The sequence below is a fragment of the Gopherus flavomarginatus genome, chromosome 1 (genome assembly GCF_025201925.1).
Source record: "Gopherus flavomarginatus isolate rGopFla2 chromosome 1, rGopFla2.mat.asm, whole genome shotgun sequence".
NCBI classification, from domain to species: Eukaryota; Metazoa; Chordata; order Testudines; family Testudinidae; genus Gopherus; species Gopherus flavomarginatus.
In genome coordinates this window covers 258,086,666-258,106,419 of record NC_066617.1, presented here as the reverse complement: position 1 = coordinate 258,106,419, position 19,754 = coordinate 258,086,666, and the positions used below count along the sequence as shown (strand labels likewise).

General features: G+C 44.0%; 1 protein-coding gene across 1 annotated transcript; it reads left to right on the top strand.

Annotated features, from left to right (window-relative positions):
* Nucleotides 1-6,979: 6,979 nt before the first annotated feature.
* On the top strand, nt 6,980-8,838 carry LOC127034174 (uncharacterized). Its single transcript, XM_050922749.1, has 2 exons — nt 6,980-7,177; nt 8,262-8,838. Exons 1-2 carry the CDS (start codon nt 6,985-6,987, stop codon nt 8,810-8,812), a joined length of 744 nt encoding a protein of 247 aa, XP_050778706.1. The 5' UTR covers nt 6,980-6,984; the 3' UTR covers nt 8,813-8,838.
* Nucleotides 8,839-19,754: the final 10,916 nt, after the last annotated feature.

Genomic DNA, 19,754 nt, shown 5'->3' with positions numbered 1-19,754 from the left:
TAGCATTTTGTACATCTGTGAAAGATCCTGACTGAGGGGAAAGTCAGCCATGGCTGGGAAGAAGGATGACTGGTGAGAGAAACCATCTTGAACAAAGCCTGTACCTTACTAGATTAAGTTTTAGACGTTTAGATGTGTTTTCACTTTTATTTGCTTGTATCCCTTTCTAACTTTATTCCTTTTACCTGGCATCACTTAACCTATGTCTTATTGTTAATAAAGTTGTTCTATTGTTACTATTAACCACCTTAGTGCTGTGTTGAAATGGAAGGATGTGCTTATCCACTTAAGCTAATAAGCTGTGATGTGCTTTTATATCCTTAGAGGAACAAACTAACATTATTTTTCTGAACTGTCTAGGAGAGGGCTGGACATTACAGAGAACACATTTCTGGGAAAATTCAGGATGAGGAATGTGTTGCTGTCACCCTGCAAGTAGTAACCAAGGCTAGTAGAGACCTGGTAGTGTGACTGGTGTGTTTCTGGTAGGATGCAGGGTCAGAGTTGCTGGACCAGGACTGCAGTTATGCACAATCAGTGTGTGACCTGCTTGCTTGTTGCTGACTGAAAGTCCCAGGCAGGAAGTTACAGCAGTAAAGCATTTTATGGCACCCAGGAGTGCAGCGTGACAACCCCTCTCCGCTCTGCATTGCACCCCAGAACATAACAGATGCATAAACAGGGGACTTTCAAGTAGGAGTAGAGAAGTTATTTTACCTCTGTATTTGGCATTGGTGTAACCTATTGCTGGAATACTGTGTCCAGCTCTGGTGCCCACAATTCAAGAAAGATGTTGATAAATTGGATAGAGTTCAGAAAAGAGCCACAAAAATTATTAAAGGACTAGAAAATATGATATATAGTGATAAATTCGAAGAGTGCAATCTATTTAGCTTAACAAAGAGAAGGTTAAGGGGAGACTTCATAACAATCTATAAGTACCTACAACAGGAACAAATATTTACTAATGTGCTCTTCAATCTAGCAGACAAAGGTATAACACAATACAATGGCTGGAAGCTAAACCAAGACAAATTTAGACTGGAAATAAGGTGTACATTTTTATCGGTGAGAGTAATTAACCATTGGAACGATTTACCATGGGTCATGGTGGATTCTCCCTCAGTGACAATTTTTTAAACCCAGATTAAATGTTTTTCTAAAATAATTATTTGGGGGAAGTTCTGTGACCTATTATATTCAGGTGGTCAAACTAGATGATCATAATGGTCCCCTCTGTCCTTAGAATCTATGAATCTATGTCTCTGAGCCACCTACCTTGTCTGTCCCTCATTTTTCCATTGTAAAAGAGGAATAATCCTTAACAATTTTTCAGGAGTCTTATGAAGCTTGGTTGAATATCTAATGTGAAACGCAAAACAAGACTTTGCGTTAATGGACAGACCATAGCTGAAAAGAAGCAAGTGGACAGGAGTTAAATTAGAAAAATATTGATGAGGAAATAAAAAGAGGAATAAAAATCCTTTTTAAGTCACAAGAAGGAAGGGGAGCTGAGAAATAAAAAGTTAATGGGGAACTAAAGGCCTGATCCAATGCTCATTTAAGTCGGTGGAAAGACACCATTACTTCAAATGGATGCTGGATCAGGTCTTGTATGAAAAGAAGACAGGAGGGTTCGGGGGAATGGAAAAGAGGTACTTACTCTTTTCTCTTAATCTTTTATCCACATTTCCTTTCTCTCCCGTGTCCCCCTATCTATTTTCTCTGCACAGGCAGTCAGTTGCTAGGGACTCTTCACCAGAACCCAAGTCACAGATGGAAAGGTGGATGTCCATGTGTTTGTTAACTTGGAAAATGGAAGTGAGCCATACAGTTACATTTCATATGATCCTAGGTTAGACTGGTGTGGAAGCTGAATGTTAGGGCAGTGGTTGTTCCTAGGCTATTCATGGCAGTCATCAAGGCCATGGTGATTTTAATGCTTCAGTTATAGTATGTTAGTTTCAAAGGGCCTGCACAAATTCTTGGAGCCAAAGCTGAACATAATATTTTAAGGAACAGAAGTGGAAAGTGAGATAGATGCATTTCTCATGCAGCCTCAGATGGTTCCCTTCCTAGTAAACTTAGCATCAAAGCAAATGCTGAACAAATGAAATATTCCACTCCATATTCCACAGTCTTGGAATCCTGGATTTGTCTCCAGACAGAGTCCAGAACAATCATGTAGAATGCAATGCAAGTAGCACCTCATTTTGTGGATTTTAATGTTACAGAGCAAAGTAAGTCTGAAGCATTTTCCTTAACTCTAAAATTGCATGCTTTTATTGGATGTAAATCACACAAGCTCTCTTGAGCCTCTTTCAACTGTTTTATTTTTAAAGGTTAATAGCTAAAGATGGCAAGATTCAAAATTCTACACTGAATGCTGCTGAGCTTGGATGGGAGGCACATAGAAATCTGGATCCCAGTTCTGCAGTTTGGATCATCTTGTCTCTGGAGGCTGATATTTATGGCCCAGTAGTTGTGGGGGACTTCTGAAAGCATGATATACCTGAATGCATTTTGGTCTAGAGGCTTTTCTTCCTCAGAAGTTCATAGCTTTTAGTTTAGAAACTCTGCAATGTTCAGTCATAAGTTACAAGTAACAGAAAAAATTATAAACTTTATGAGTGTTTGTAATCAAGTTGTGCTCAGTTGTGAATGGAATGAAAGAATCAGAAGATGATTTTATGGATCATATAGAGATGGGACTGGAGGGTTGTCTTCTTGTGATGTCCTCAGCCTGCTTCCCGCCACCGCTATGCACGTGTGATTGCCAAGTCATTGCACTCTGCCAGGTCACTGGAAGACCATCCATACTCAAGGAGATGCTTCATATTTTTAAGTGCTCTGCCATAGTCACAGGTATTGGGGCCAGTGATGTAACCCCACTTGATCATTGCAGCTCCAGACCGGCCAACTCCAGTGCAGAGTCAATTAAGGCAATGCCACATAGTCCAGGGCTGATCTGCACCAAGTGGTAGGTGCTCAGCTGGTGGGAGCTGGAGCACACAGGCTCCAGAGTCATGCTTTTCTCACTTGCCATAACTGAACCCTTGTCTGTTTGGTGACAAAATGAGGAGTTTAACATTGTCAAGAAAATTTGTTGAGACTTCAGTTGACTTAGCATCTGGGTTATGTCATGTAGTGGATGTCCTGGATCTGTGCATTGCCTCGTGAGCAGTGCACAAGGGCTAGGTGAAACCAGACCCCTTCGTTTCAGAGCTTCATCCATGAATGTGTTTTTCCAGTTTTGTTTTTCATGGGTTCATATCTCTTAGTTTCCTCTTCTGAAGGAACACAAAATCTCAACATGAAACTCACCCCCTGAGACAGTCACACCAGCACAAACACACCAGCAGTTTCAGGGTATTTGCTTCTTAGCCACACTGTATCTACAATACTGAATGCACTTACTCAACTTAGCCTCTTATTTCATCAGAAACTGTCTGCCTCTGCCCAGGTCTCTGTTTCAGCTGCTTTTCCAGTAGCGGTGTGCCTGAAAATCTGGGCTAGCTGCCCTGTGAGGGAACAGCCAGGTAACCTGCAAATATTTACTGCTAGCTGTAGCAATGACTTGTACTGAAATAAAATTACAGCCTGATTCCTTATGGTGTTCTCACAACACCCACTAACTTCAATGCTCAGCACCTCTCAGCATAGGCAGCGAGTTATATGGGCCCATGGTGCTCTTGCTCTACCAATATTCAAGAACATGGGCCTGGCTCCACCACTGTTTGGGGCTTCGCTGCCAGCCCTGAGCCCATGGACACCAAACTTGTGTGGAACATGAGGGATTTGGGGATTAAAATGAAAGAAGCTGAGAGGTAGACACAGAACAAATAGTAACCTGCAGACATAGATTTTGCTGAGGAGCCTGACCCTGCTCCCATTGTAGTTAGTGGGAGTTTTCCCATTGTGCTCAAAGGGAGAGGGACTGGATCCAAACTGTGATTTAAACTGTGTTTTAAAACCTGATGAAAGTCACTTTGCATGACATTTAGCAGATTTCCAACTGCACACTGGAAACTAGAAGGTGCTGCTAAACAGGACAGCTGGACAGGAATGAACGGAGTGTTGAACAGCAGGAGCATGCAAAAAGTAAAATGGAAACATTTTTTAAAACCGCCACCTTTCCTGTATATTAGACAGATAAGACCTCTTTCCTATGGTCTAGGGGAGATTTAAGAAACAGATGTTCCTTGGGGGAGAAATTCTTCAGGACAGGTTAGAGAATGGAAACATTGGCGCAATGAAGTAACAAAACCAAGAAGCAGCTCAATCTGCTGTACCATATACACATAAACCTCTAGATACATTAATTCAGACATTCAAAGAGTTCGGCTAAATTAATCAATAAACAGATAGGAATAAGGAGCCAGATCCTAAACAGATGTAAATTGGCATAGCATCATTGACTTTGATGGAGCTCCACTGATTTACATCAGCTGAGGATCTGACCCAATAAGCAGAATGTAACATTTAAAAATTGATATGTTAGGGTTAAAGTTATATATATATATATACACACACACACCCACACCTGCTTACAAGACTGGAGTGGGGAGCAGGACTTGAACCCGTTCTGGGCATCACCAAAATTTATACAAATCTGGTGCCCAGGCCTCTCAGGATCAGGCATGTGTGTTTAAAGGTTTTGGAAAAGAAATAACTTGCCTATATATAAAGTTTAGCTATTGCTTATTCTGACATGATGAAACAATGAAATCACTTGAGTAATCTGTGTCTCCCATGAAATTTGCCACTGCTCAGTGGTAATGGGTATTCAGCTAGTGGCACATCTTCAGTGTGTGTTTTTATGTTTATAGGCTAGCAGCCAAAGTAAGCTCTCTGAGAGCCAGAGCATCAAAGCCGCACAAGTGGAGCTGGCACTGTTGCAGCAGCAGAAATAGGGCTGTCCAAGTTGGGATGAAATGAGAATAATCAAAGTTTCACTAGTTCTGGAAAGCTTCAAACTCCATCATGCTGCCAAGACTTCACTATAAGGTACTGCACCTTAGTAATGGTGATGCTGGTAAAAAATGAAAAATAAAGTAGAGGCAACTGTCACTACTTTGCAAGGGGAAAACAGACCAATGCCCTCCCTACACTCTGCGCTACAAATGTGATAATTTCTCTGTGTTTTCCACCTGTGCCTATTTTTCCATGGTTTGCATTATCACTTGCTAAATGTATCATGACATCTTATTTACTACAGTTCACAGCTTTCTGACTCCTGTGTGCCTTTCCTCCTAAGTATGGAATTGATAAATAAATCCCCTAAATAATTAGCTTTCTCTTGATAGATTTTCAGAGTTGCAAGTGATATGAAATACAAGGAAATATAAGGAAAGCATGTATACGCTTCTGAGACCCTGTGCTGCTGGCACCTGCCTTTTCATGGCCAGTTTCCTTGACATTCAAAGTTAACATTGAGTGCTAGGTTGCTGAAGGCTGCACCTTCATCTGTTTGCATACTTTTGTCTGGACTTTGATGTGCAATGACACAAGCGTTAAAAGAAATTGATTTAAATATCACCATTAGGTAACTGCAGACAAGCCTGGCTTATGACAAGTCTCAGATGAGATTACTGAGTTATTTATACTTTACATACCTTTGCATTTTAAAAGCAAGGAAAGTTTGTACTGTAATGCCAAAACATGAGCAAATCAAGGAAAAATTAAACATCCACAGGCCAGAGGCACTGTACAGTAGATTACTAATGTAAGAAAACGTACTGTTCTTTTGTGCTGACCAAAGCAGGCAGCTCTTTCCTGTGGGCCTATATGTTCCGTGAGAAGAGCAACATCCAAACCCCAGTTACATCAACGTGAGCCTTTCCAGAGACTACAGTGGGCTTTGGATTAGACCTTTGGACATAAAAGGCTAATGAAGTATGAATGAAGTAACTTCCCAGTAACAGTGCAAGAGACCAGCAGGCATTACTCCTAGTTTTCCATGTAACTTCTATACATGCAGTCCCGAATATGACAACCTCCAAAGTCATTTCAGTTTCACAACTGAAAAAGTACAGCTGCTAAAAGCCTTTTCCAGAACCTCCCCTCACCCCACCATCTGTACATGATATTCACACAGTGTATAAAGCTTTCTGCTACTACCTACCCATGTATGCAAACTGCATCAGATGTCCTGCTCTGTGACACACTGGCATCCATAAAGCTCTTACAGATGCTATTTTTATCTTGCACTTATCACTCAATATACTTTGAGGGCATAAAACTAGGGCACATTCTCCCCAATTAAGGAAAAATTTGAGAGGCTCCTTGGGGCTTGGCTATACTAGAGAGTTGCAGCGCTGGTGAGGGGGTTACAGCGCTGCAACTTAGGATGTGGCCACACTTGCAAAGCACGGCCAGCGCTGCAACTCCCTGGTTGCAGCGCTGGCTGTACACCCGGTCGAGCCTCGGGTGTAGGGATTCCAGCGCTGGTGATCCAGCACTGCTCAGCAAGTGTGGACGCCCACCAGCGCTTTTATTGACCTCCGGGGTATAAGGAGGTATCCCAGCATACCTTAGAAGCCTCTCTGGTAATCATGCACACTCCACTGCCCTGGGCTCAGCTGACCCCTCTTTTAAATGCCCCGGGAATTTTAAAAATCCCCTTCCTGTTTGCTCAGCCAGGTGTGGAGTGCAATCAATCATTCAATCAATCAGCGACCATGCCTCCACGCCCCAAACGAGCCCCAGCATGGAACAATTCCGAGCTGCAGGACCTCATCAGTGTTTATGCGCTCCAGAAGGAGAAATTATGATACCTATGGGCAGATATCGCAGTCCTTGCTGAGAAGGGGCCATGAACGGGATGCGTTGCAGTGCAGGGTCAAAATAAAAGAGCTGAGGAGTGCTTACTGCAAAGCCCGTGAGAAAAAACGCCGCTCAGGAGCTGCCCCCACAACCTGCCGTTTTTACAAGGAGCTGGATGCCATACTTGGGTGTGACCCCACTGCCAATACGAGGACCACGATGGAGAGTTCAGAGCAGGGAGAAGTGGGGGAGGGTGTAGAGGAAGCCGACAGTGAGGCTACTGGCGTGGAGGGAGACACCCCGGAGTCCCAGGAGGCATGCAGCCAGGAGCTCTTCTCAAGCCAGGAGGAGGCTAGCCAGTCGCAGCAGCTGGAAGTTGCTGGTGAGGAAGAAACTGAGGAGCGTGCTCGGGGTAAGCAGATTTTTATGTTTTGGGAGAGGAGGGTTTGGGTTATGGCTGCCTGCATGCATGCCTAAACGTGGAATAGCCCATTGATTTGCTCTATCACGTCTCTGTAATCTGCCTCGGTAATCTCTTGAAAAGTTGCAGCCAGAGCGTGCGCAATGTGCTTTCTCAAGTTTATCGGGAGAGCCACCGTGGTCCTTGTCCCGGTCAGGCTAACTCGTCCGATCCACTGTGCAGCGAGGGGTGGGGGGACCATGGCTGCACACAGGCAAGCTGCATAGGGGCCAGGGCGGAATCCACATTGCTGTAGAAGACCCTCCCTCTCTTCCCAGGTAACACGCAGCAGTGATATATCTGGCAGTAGGAAACCCTGTTGAGAATTTAGGGATACTTGAGTGCAGGGCGCCAGGTTCGCGTTCCCCCCCCAGCCCCGCGGTGCGTTCCGGTCTCCACACCCCCTTCCCAGCAGGCAGCCAGCCCCGCGGTGCGCTCTGGTCTTCCCCCTCCCCCCTCCCAGCAGGCATTCAGCCCCACGGTGCGCTCCGGTCTCCCCACCCCCTTCCCAGCAGGCAGCCAGCCCCGCGGAGCCCTCCGGTCTCCCCCCCACCCCCCGTTCCCAGCACGTAAACAGCTCCGTGGTGCGCTCCGGTCTTCCCCCACCTTTCCCAGCAGGCAGCCAGCCCCGCGGTGCCCTCCGGTTTTTCCCCACCCTTCCCAGCAGGCAGCCAGCACAGCTGTGCGTTCCCCCCCCCTCACCAGCAGGCCGGCAGTTACGCGGACCGCGCCCCCCCCCCCCCGCCAGCAGCTCACCACCTTCCTGTTCACTACTGTCCCCTGTGCAGGACACCAGCTACCTCCTGTACCCAGTGCAGATAAACCCCAGTGACCCATCGGTCAATTCCCCCTCCCAGGTGCAGTCAGGGCAGAAACACTCACCCCATTGCTCGCCATGCCTTCGCTTCCCTGGCCTCTCTGTGTTATGTGAGGTATGTGGGAAGGATGCTACAAAAAGTCTAAAAACTCCTTCACTGTGTGATAATAAACAATGTAGCCTCTGTGTATTACATGTTTCTATCTATGTTTTTTTTAGTGACCTTGACTAATGCAGCCGGATCACCGGCCTCACGTCGGTTGCAGAACTTGAGAAAAAATCCCCGAAAATCAAAAGAAGAATTGATCAAAGCAGTTATGATTCACTACAACAGAGAAAGTAGGAAGACGCAGGAATGGAGAGAGAAAATGTATGAATGGGGAGAGAAAATGTATGAGTGGAGGCAAACAGAAAGCAGGAGAAAGGAATTGGCTATCAAAAAAACCTCAAAGCAGATGATAAGCCTCCTGGCTCGCCAAACTGAGTCTTTCGAGTCTCTCGTAGCCATGCAGGCAGATCTGTACTGTGGTAACCCACACCCCTCCCAAAGCTCTCTTTCTTGTTCCCCAGTATTTGCACAAAACACCTTTCTCCAGCAGCCAGTTTCTTATTACCCCCAGCGGCCCCCAACACCTGTACGATCACCTACCAGTCCTGATAACTATAATTCTTACCCTGTGCACTCCACCCCCATTACCCTGCAGCATAGTAATCCTGAAGTGCAGCAGACATTGAACAGTAATCAAAACAGGACATATTCAAACCTCTGAATGTACAGTCCACCACCCTAACCCCCCTGACCTTTTATGTACTATACTTTGAATAAAGGATTTTATGGCTTTTACAATACGTTTTATTATTGCAGGAAGTGGTAAATATTGTACCCCAAGGTAGAACAAAGCACAGCAAAGGCACCAAACATTACTGTTGGCTCTCAGCATCAAATTGCTCCCTTAAAGCATCCCTAATCCTTGAAGCCCTTTCCTGGGCCTCCCTAGTAGCCCTGCTCTCTGGCTGTGCAAATTCATCCTCTAGGCATCGAACCTCGGAGGTCCATTCCTCACTGAATCTTTCACCCTTCCCTTCACAAATATTATGGAGGGTACAGCACGTGGATATAACAGCAGAGATGCTGCTTTCCCCCAAATCTAGCTTCCCATAAAGACACCTCCAGCGGGCTTTCAAACGGCCAAAAGCACACTCCACAGTCATTCTGCACCGGCTCAGCCTGTAGTTGAACCGGTCCTTGCTCCTGTCAAGCTTCCCTGTATACGGTTTCATGAGCCATGGCATTAAGGGGTAAGCGGGATCTCCAAGGATCACAGTGGGCATTTCAACGTCCCCTACTGTGATCTTGCGGTCTGGGAAAAAAGTCCCGGCCCTCAGCCTCCTGAACAGGGAACTGTTCCGAAAGATGCATGCATCGTGCACCTTTCCAGGCCATCCTGAGTAAATGTCAGTGAAACGCCCACGGTGATCCACAAGCGCTTGCAGAACCACGGAGAAATACCCCTTGTGATTAAAGTACTCCGATGCCAGGTGGGGTGGTGACAGAATAGGAATATGCGTCCCATCTATTGCCCCTCCACAGTTAGGGAAACCCATTTCTGCAAAGCCATCCACAATGTCCTGCACGTTCCCAAGAGTCACAGTTCTTCTTAGCAGGGTGCGATTAATGGCTGTGCAAACTTGCATCAGCACCATTCCAACGGTGGACTTTCCCACTCCAAACTGGTTCGCCACCGATCGGTAGCTGTCTGGAGTTGCCAGCTTCCAGATTGCAATAGCCACCCGCTTCTCCACTGGCAGGGCAACTCTCAATCTCGTGTCCCTGCGTCGCAGGGTAGGGGCGAGCTCAGCACACAGTGCCATGAAAGTGGCTTTTCTCATCCGAAAGTTCTGCAGCCACTGCTCGTCATCCCAGGCTTGCAGGATGATGTGATCCCACCACTGAGTGCTGGTTTCCCGAGCCCAAAGGCGCCGTTCCACGGTGCTGAGCACGTCTGTTACTGCCACAAGCAATTGAGTGTCTTGAGCGTCAGGCGTTTCAATATCATCGTCTGACTCCTCACTGTCACTTTGCAGCTGAAGGAATAGCTCCACTGCCATGCGTGATGTGCTGACAACATTCATCAGCAAGGTCCTCAGCAGCTCAGGCTCCATTTGTAACAGAAATCTCAGAAATCGCGCTGCAGACTCACAATGCCGCCAAACTGCTCGGAATGTGTAGCAAAGCACCACGGGGCATTGGAACAGGAAGCGGAAAGACCCGCACACTTCCTTCCCCTTCCCACAAGCCACAGCGCCAAAATGGGACGAAGTGCTCTGTGGGATAGCTGCCCAATGCACCACTCCCAACAGCGCTGCAAGTGCTGTAAATGTGGCCACACTGCAGCGCTGGTAGCTGTCAGTGTGGCCACACTCCAGCGCTGGCCCTACACAGCTGTACGAACACAGCTGTAACTACCAGCGCTGCAAAACTGTAAGTGTAGCCATACCCTTGGAAACCCTGCAGCTGAGTTTAACAGTGCATGGACATTTGGGGTAGTTAGCCCCAAATTATAAGTGACTGAGCACCTTGTGCAGGGGTGAGGTGATATAACCAGACACACTCACTCTGAGCTAATGAGACATGCAACTACAGAGTGTTTCAATAATGCTAAGGCAAGGAAGACTGCTTGGCATGTCTGGAATAACCTTCCAACCTGTTGGTACTTTCACACCTAACACCATGTTTCTCACAAATTACAATATGCTGCCATCTCTTAGAAGGACCATCTTTCCTTGGCAAAATGACTCAAATAATGTCAGTGCCAATGATATGGAGAGTGCCAGCTGCACTGGAGTGCTAGATTCCATTCTTCTTCTTGTGGTTCTTCCTGCCAGGGGCTATGCACTGTTAGCACAGTGCTCAAAATGTGTTCGTCTTTGTGTGCAGGGATACTTGTTTTCCAAACCCCTTGTTTTTCTGAATGATATACAGTAAACTGAATAGTGCCCTCCTGTTTCTCTTCAAGAATGCCCTAAAGAAAATTTAATCTCAGTTCCTAATGAAGTTTAATCTCAGCTCCTAATGAAAATGAAATGAGTAAGAATGGCAGCAGCACACTGGGACTTGCAGAATAATTAGTTACATTCAATGCTTTACTGACATGTGCCAGCATTACTAGGTTCTCTGGCTGTTGTGTTAGGAGATTGAGCAATGCAAAAAAAAAAAAAAAAAAAAAAAAGACATTTGTTAACTGGCTGCACACATGTTTATTTATTTCTCTTGTACATCTTACTTTAACAGAAATGGGCCTGGCTGACATTGTCTTCACAAACAACCTCTACTGCATTTTGTGATCAACACTTCTACTTATCAGTACTAAACAGTAAGGGTTAAATAAATCCAATGGCAAAACTCCCAATAGATCCAGGATTTCATCTTGTAATTTAGAGGTCTCTTAATCCAGTGATATTCAAAACCAGAATGAGTTCATGTGCCACTGCAAACCAGATAACTTTATAGATGCAATAAATGCAATCACAGCACAACACTAAAAATTTCAACAATAATTCACATCTCTGATTGACATCAGTGAGAGCAGGATTGGTCGCACAGGACACTAAATGTCTTTGGCCAATGGGTTATGTTATGTCTCTTCAGTCCTTCAGTTACCAAGAGAGTTGCCCAAACAGCCCAATAACACACCTTAGTATGGCTCATTGCTATTTAGATTGCATTGTAAAAAAAACCCTGACTAAAGAAAATGTAGCGGGGAGAAGCATTTTTGTGTCTCATGCTGCCAGGAAAAACATCAGTGCTAAAGAAGAAAGAAACACAAGTTAAAAAAAAATTGAAAGTAATTTTGCAATCTAATTTGTGACATTCCTGGGAAGGCAGTGGATGTACTGCAAGCTCTTTGGTGGCCTCCCATTTGTCATGCAAAATGAACCGATGGCCATGAACAGTGATTTGCTATGTGTTAAGTGATCCTTTCACTGAGGAGGTCCAAACTGTTCACCATTAAGACCTTGTGCACAGCAGGGGTCTCACCAAAAATACCAAGTCAGCCAAGATGAAAGACAGTTTGGACAATAATTTATCCAAACCATCCTCATGTTCAGACAGGTTGACACATCTGAAATTCAGAGGATGGAAAAAGTTACCTTGAAGACACATTTGTCTAATATTCCAAGTTGAAAGAGGAAGGAAATCACACAATGGCTTGAAATTATTTTTGTTTTTTTTTCCCCACCTATAACAAGATAAATAGTTCTATTTTTAGAAGCTGATTCAATTCTGTGAGAAGAAGAAAACTGGAAAACTATAAAAGAAGAAGAAACAGATATGCTTCATTTTAAAAAACTCCCAAAGTTACCTGTAATCCTTCTGTCCTTCATGCTGATGATTCTTAGTGTGACTGTCTTCCCCACAAAAGACAGACAGTGTGATCTTGGGGGATGAACATGGAACTGGGAGTCGGGAGGTCTAATGCAGAGGGGATGTGGGGGGTGGGTGGGCAGGGTTGCTGTTTGGACTGTATTTTCCCCATCAGCTTCAAGCATAGTTGAGGATTAATTAGTCAGTGCCTGCATAGTGCTTTGAACATAGAAAGCATTATATGAATGTTAAGTGCCAATAAAAAAAATTAAATAAAAACTTGTTAAGCAGTTCAGGCCAAATACTGACCTTCCACAGACCGCAACCTTGTGGACTCCCTTGCATTTATTTGCTAATAAAGTAGAAGTGCTACTTCCCTCTTTCCTGGCTGTTTCAAAGCACCCCCTCCGTCCATGTTTAGAGTATAATGTATCCCATAGCCTGGCACTTGACAGGTGTGGAAGGACTCGGAATCATTTGTCATTTATGTTACACGTTATTTCCAAATTTAACAAGTCTCATAGCCTCAGGAAGGAGGTAAGGATTTGACATACAAAGGTACATAAAGACAATGCAGTGCTACAAGAGCTATTTAGGTAGCAGGTCCCTGCAGTGCTTTTCAAAGCTTTAAAGAGATTTGGTTTTCCTTGAAAAAGCCTGAGCATTGCCTCAGACCCTTTTAAACTAATTTAAACGAAGTTTATAGAGGCTGCAGCACTTTGATGGGCTCATAATGATTTGTACTATGCTATGCATTCCTAGCTTTAGCAGGCCACGAGCTGGAAGGATGCTGGAGGCTATCCCACAAATTAATCAGAGTCAGGTCTATTGTGTTGATTGGCTGCATTTTACTACTCTAACCACACAGCTTACTGAGGTTTCAAGAAAACCCTTGAGTCTTTGCTCATTAAGGGAGATTGAAAACATAAGTAGATAACTTTCCTGGCCTGGTTCTGATCCTGCTTAGACCAATTCCACACTAATAAACCAACTGACTTTGGTGGAGTCATGCCTGATTTACACCAGTGTACAGAGAGCTGACTCAACTCTCCCAATTTAATTAGAGTAAATCATACTTTGTTCAAACCACAATTACAACTATTAGTTTTGGGACAAAGACAAACAAAAGTAATAAATGAAGGTATGATTCAGTGAGGTTTATCTCTGCTTTTTGGTTGCCAGGACTCTTTATTTCCCCCTCTGAGGCATCCGTCAAGGCACACACTATGACAGGAGTTGACAGACTATTCTTCAGGCCACCGAGGGGATGTAGACACAGCAGTTAAATACCTGTGGCTGGCCTGGGTCAGCTGACTCAGACCTGGGTTCCAGGGCTGTGAAATTGTGGTATAGATGTCCAGGCTCAGGCTGGAGCCTAAGCTTTGGGATCCTGCGAGGTGAGAAGAGTCCTAGAACCCAGGCTCCAGCCTGAGCCCAAACAATTACACAGCAATTTTATAGCCCTGCAGCCTGAGCCTGAGTCAGTTGACCCGGGACAACCCTGGGCATTTAATTGCTGAGTACAAGGACCCTAACTTCCATTCTTTTTTTCTGCATCTATGCCAGGCACTTATAAGAGACTGCAAAGTTTGGCCCTGAGAGGCTTCAGGGGTGAAGTGCTGGCCCTATTGAAGCCAATGGGAGCTTTGCCATTGACTTCCTAGAGGCAGGATTTCATCCCAGAAGTATTAGCAATGTTTCTCAGTTTAATGCCAGTATTCGTATTCGAAAGCCACAGCTCTCAGTTATAAACAGTGTAGGCCACAAACTTGGTTTCTTTCGCAAGAGGGGGAAAAGGAAAATACAAACAGTTTACAGAATGTGAGTGAACTTGAAAAACAAAGCAAGGGCAGAACAAGATGAAGGAAGAGAGTGACAGTTATATACACAGTTTAAAGTACAGCACAGACTTTGTTTTCTTACAGTGCAATAATAACCAGTGTCTTCCGGGTCACAATGAGGACAGCCTTTGTCTGTATTTCAACACATGAAGCATGTAAAAATCCTCAAAGCTAATTTGGCAACAGTCCCACAAACAAAAAGGCCTTTCTCAAAAATAATTTTTCTTGCCCAACGTGGCTGGCATATCCTTGTCATAACAGAACCTACAGGCATCATACCATCGGGGCCAAGGAGGTAGATTATTACCCAGACAGGAGAGGACATATGAAGGTTGAAAGTTTGGATTTTTACAAGTGGTTGATTTTTTGGGTGTATGTTTTTTGGTTCAGGCCAAAAATCTATTTAACTTTAATACAAGGTGGAAAACAAGTAAATCATAAAAGCTTCTTTTTTCTATGATATATAAATTTAGGTGAAATCTGATTAATTTTTGCACTCATGTGGTGCTGCTAAGCTGTTGAGAATTTTCTAGCCTGGCTTTGTGCCAACAATCTCACACAGCTCTGATCTCATCTTCCCTCATTCCACTGACTGTCAAGAATATCACACCTTGGTGCCTCACGGGCCTTCCAAGCAGCGCTTAATTTGTAATGAAAGAGGTGACAGGGCTCAAGCATTATTTTTTACATTCATAAGTGAAGCAGTAGAGGTGCCAGGACTAGGAACTGCCAAGAGGTGCTCAGCCCTGGCACAATTAAAACACTGCTTCCAAGGGATACTTACCATCTAGGGCCTTAGCTGATAATTGATGTTATACTTCAGGTTAGCTACCTATGTCAAGTGCAGAGGAAATGCTGTTTAGCTAATATGGCTACTTTTATATAAACAATTTTAGTAAAGGTTGGATTGCGTCCCATTTCTGCTGAACTTGATGATGAGAGAAGCTGTTCTAAGTAAGCATAAATGAAACCAAATAGGAGAAGCAAACTGATTGCAGCACCACAAGTTTGAACAGTGAGGACTGATTTTGAACAACTCTTTTATTATATCCTGGGGAAGTCAGCTGCGTGGCATCACTGTTTTAAATGGGTTTACACCAGAAGTGTGCCAAATAACCCGAGAGTCATGTGAATGGCAAAGAACGTGATCCACAGGAGTTGCCAACCCACAGGTAGTGAGAGAATTTTTGCTACTTGTTGCAGCTGGTACTGTAACTGGTTAAAAAAAAGTGTTGCCCCTATAACAACTTGCGGCTTGTTGTGTTCAGAAATGTTGAAGATTAACTTTAACAAGCTGATTGCTGACAAATGTGCCAGATAAGGTACATCCCGTGCTGCCAGACATGCCCCCTTGATTTTAATTATTTGTATTGCAGTAATTTAATGGCTGCCATCTTGGCCAACATACTGAAGGTTGAATCAGGGACCTCTAGAGCTAAAAGCATGAGCTGCTTCAGCTTGAGGTAAAATGCTCTAGCTGGGGCTGTAGCAGAAGGTTGGGGGGATCCTGGAACACACACCCCAGCAGGTTACAGTAGTAACTAGCCAAGACTGGGGCCCATTGCACTATATAATTTTCTAGTGAGGGACAGTTCCTACCTCAAAGGGCTTACAATCTAAATAGACATGACAGACTAAAGCCAGGCCCACTAGGCATGCTTTGCCAGAATAGCTATACCAGTATACTATGAGCGCCTACTGTGAATGCATCTGATCCTGAGAAAACTGCTTTCGCTGGCATAGCTTATTCCAGCCCAGCAACCCCCATCTCCTCCAGCAAACTAAGCTACACTAGTAAAAACACAGTTTTGCTGGTATCGCTGAATCTACGCTAGGGGCTTTTGCCAGCACAGCTCTGTCAGTCACAAATCAGCCCTCATGACCAACATCACTCTACCAGCAATAGTTTGTGGTATAGACATAGCCTAAAGCTCAGAGAGGAAACAGAGGCATCGAGAAGTAAAACATGTGGGAGGATCACACAAAGCTCAGACTAGACCTAGGTCTCCCAGTATGGTGCACTAACCACTGGACAAGACTGCCTACCCATTAAACCCATATTAATGTACTATGAAGACGGGTCTCTCTCTCTCTGTCACTGCTGCAGCGCACTGTACTGTTATGTAATTTCTGGCTGTGGAGCATGACCGTTTGGGATAATCATCAATGCAAACCTATGCAGGCTAAACAACAGGCAACACTCTTACCTAATATTTCATCCTCTCTGTAGATACAAATACAGGATCTACTGATTAGCCCATCAAGTCTAGTATCCTACCAAGGTTAATATTAGCTGCTGCTTCAGAGGAGGGTGACAGCCATATAAAAAATTTAACCAATTGTAGAATCTTGTATAGTACGTAAGGAAGAAATCCTTCACACAGGCACTGCAGCTTCACATTTTAAAGCATAAAGAACAGGAGTACTTGTGGCATCTTAGAGACTAACAAATTTATTTGAGCATAAGCTTTTGTGGGCTACAGCCCACTTCATTGGAAGCATGCAGTGGAAAATACAGTAAGAAGATATATATACACACAGAGAAAATGAAACAATGGTGTTACCATACACACAGTAATGCGAGTGATCAGTTAAGGCTGAGCTATTACCAGCAGGAGAGAAAAAAACTTTATCTAGTGATAATAAAATGGTCCATTTGCAGCAGTTGACAAGAAGTTGTGAGGAACGGGGTAGGGGGAAGAGGGGGAGAATTAACATGGGGAAATAGTTTTACTTTGTGTAATGACCCATCCACTCCCAGTCTTTATTTAAGCCTAATTTAATGGTGTCCATTTTGAAAATTAATTCTAATTCAGCAGTCTCTCATTGGAATCTGGTTTTGAAGTTTTTTCATTGTAATATTGTGACTTTTAGGTCTGTAATCGAGTGACCAGGGATATTGAAGTGTTCTCCGACTGGTTTTTGAATGTTATAATTCTTGATGTCTGATTTGTGTCCATTTATTCTTTTACGTAGAGACTGTCCAGTTTGGCCAATGTACATGGCAGAGGGACATTACTGGCACATGATGGCATATATCACATTGGTAGATGTGCAGGTGAATAAGCCTCTGATAGTGTGACTCGTGTGATTAGGTCCTTTGATGGTGTCCCCTGAATAGATATGTGGACAGAGCTGGCAACAGGTTTTGTTGCAAGGATAGGTTCCTGGGTTAGTGTTTTTGTTGTACGGCCTATGGCTGCAGACAGCTCCCCAACCTGAAGAAAATTATCACCAGCAACCACAGACCACACAACAAAAACACTAACACTAACATTACAACAAAAAAACTTCAAAACCGGATTCCAATGAGAGATTGCTGAATTGGAATTAATTTGCAAAATGGACACCATTAAATTAGGCTTAAATAAAGACTGGGAGTGGATGGGTCATTACACAAAGTAAAACTATTTCTCCATGTTTATTTCCCCCCACCCCACACTGTTCCTCACAGCTTCCTGTCAACTGCTGCAAATGGACCATTTTGATTATCACTAGATAAAGTTTTTCTCTCTCCTGCTGGTAATAGTTCACCTTAACTGATCACTCTCGTTAGAGTGTGTATGGTAATACTCATTGTTTCATGTTCTGTGTGTGTGTGTACATACCTTCCTACTGTATTTTCCACTGCATGCATCCAATGAAGTGGACTGTAGCCCGCGAAAGCTTATGCTCAAATAAATTTGTTGGTCTCTAAGGTGCCACAAGTACTCCTGTTCTTTTTGCGGATACAGACTAACATGGCTGCTACTCCGAAACCTGACTTTAAAGTATGAGGTTTAATTTTCTGTGATATTTTAGTGTAGGTCTGTATAAGTCTCTATCAATCTGCAAACTCCATTCTGTTTTGTGAATGCCATTTTGATTATAAACTGTCTTCTACTCCTCACTTTTGCACTGAGCCTCCATCCTGAGCTGGGATACTCAGAAGGTGTAAGAAAAATCCTCAGACCTGGCAGAGGCGCTAACAATGGGAAAACTATCAAGAATCATCAGCACTGGTAGTCTTCTATTCAAATGGGTCCATCCTAGAACTATAGGCTGATTGCAGTCCAGGGGAATCAAATTTCCCAGCTGAGACCCTAGAAGGGGCTACAGGTAAGTAGCTGATCACCTGAGGGGAGGTTTGAAGCTGCTTAGTGATCACCTGATAGAGGAGTCTAGAACTCTAAAGGTCAGATCTTCTTGAGCTTGGAAGGCTCTCTCTCTAGCCTTCCATCACCATGAATAGGAAGACTGAGCAGGAGGGGTGTGGTGCAGGAACAGGAACGTCCTGAGACCATGAAAGAACAGTAACCGAAAGCCAGAAGACTCTTGGAATGGTGAGGACACTGCGGGGAGGGGTTTAGAAGGTGCAGCAAACTTACATTGCTATGATATAGCTGTGGTAGCACATAGAATGGAAGCAGATATTCATTATTTTTGCCTAGATCTGTAACACTTGTGCTTTGTCTACAAGTAAAGTGTGACTGGTTCACAAGTTCCTTTGCAAAGTCTGTGGGTTCCCATATTTTACCTGTAATGAGGTCCCCAAAGGTTAAAACAGTGAACTGGGGAAACCCATGAGGATGCAGCTCTGGGGTAGAGTGTGCTTAAACTACTAGAGAAATGAAGTATCACCACTGATCTTGGGGCCTAAGACAGCTGGACAATGGAATCCCACAGCCCAAGAAGGGGGTCTACTCCCTAGAGTGTGTTAAAGGTAGGACTATGAGATAGCATCTGGAAGCTGCTCAGGCTCAGGGCTTGTCTACACTTATCAGAGGATCAATGTGAGGCAATCGATGCATCAGTGGTTGATTTAGCAGGTCTAGTGAAGACCTGCTAAATTGACTGCAGATCGCTCTCCCGTCGACTCCTGTACTCCATTGGATTGAGAAGAGTAAGGGGAGCTGATGGGAGAGCATGACCGTCGACATCCCATAGCGTGGACCCCATGGTAAGTAGATACAAGCTATGTCAACTTGAGTTACGCTATTCATGTAACTCAAATTGCATAGCTTAGATCAACTTTTCCCTGTAGTGTAGACAAGGCCTCAGTAGACTGAAATGCACATGAAACCCCAGGGTTGGATGCAATATGGTAGGCTGGTGTCTGACCTCAAGGGAGAGTTCAGCCAGGTCTGTACTATTCCCATAGAACTGTTATACCATCAGTGTCTACAAGTATGCCCAGAGCACTGGACAGGCACAGTTTTACAAAGCCAAATTAATAAAATAGAAGTTTATGGTAATAAAACTATGCAGCCTTTTTCAAGATAAAATCCAGCTACTGTGTTTGACTTGACCACTGGCAGCAATACACTTCAGAGACTACCTATATATTCCATAAGTAGTATTGCATTTTATTGGTTCTAGCTATAATACTCTAATTTTAATATTAGTTTATAGTAATATGTTAAAAATTGCCAAGGTTCTTGGCACTGTTAACCAAATTTAAAAATACAAATGTGTTCTTCTGTTGTGGGATTAGATAAAAAGGAGCAGATGTTTTCCTTATAGCCT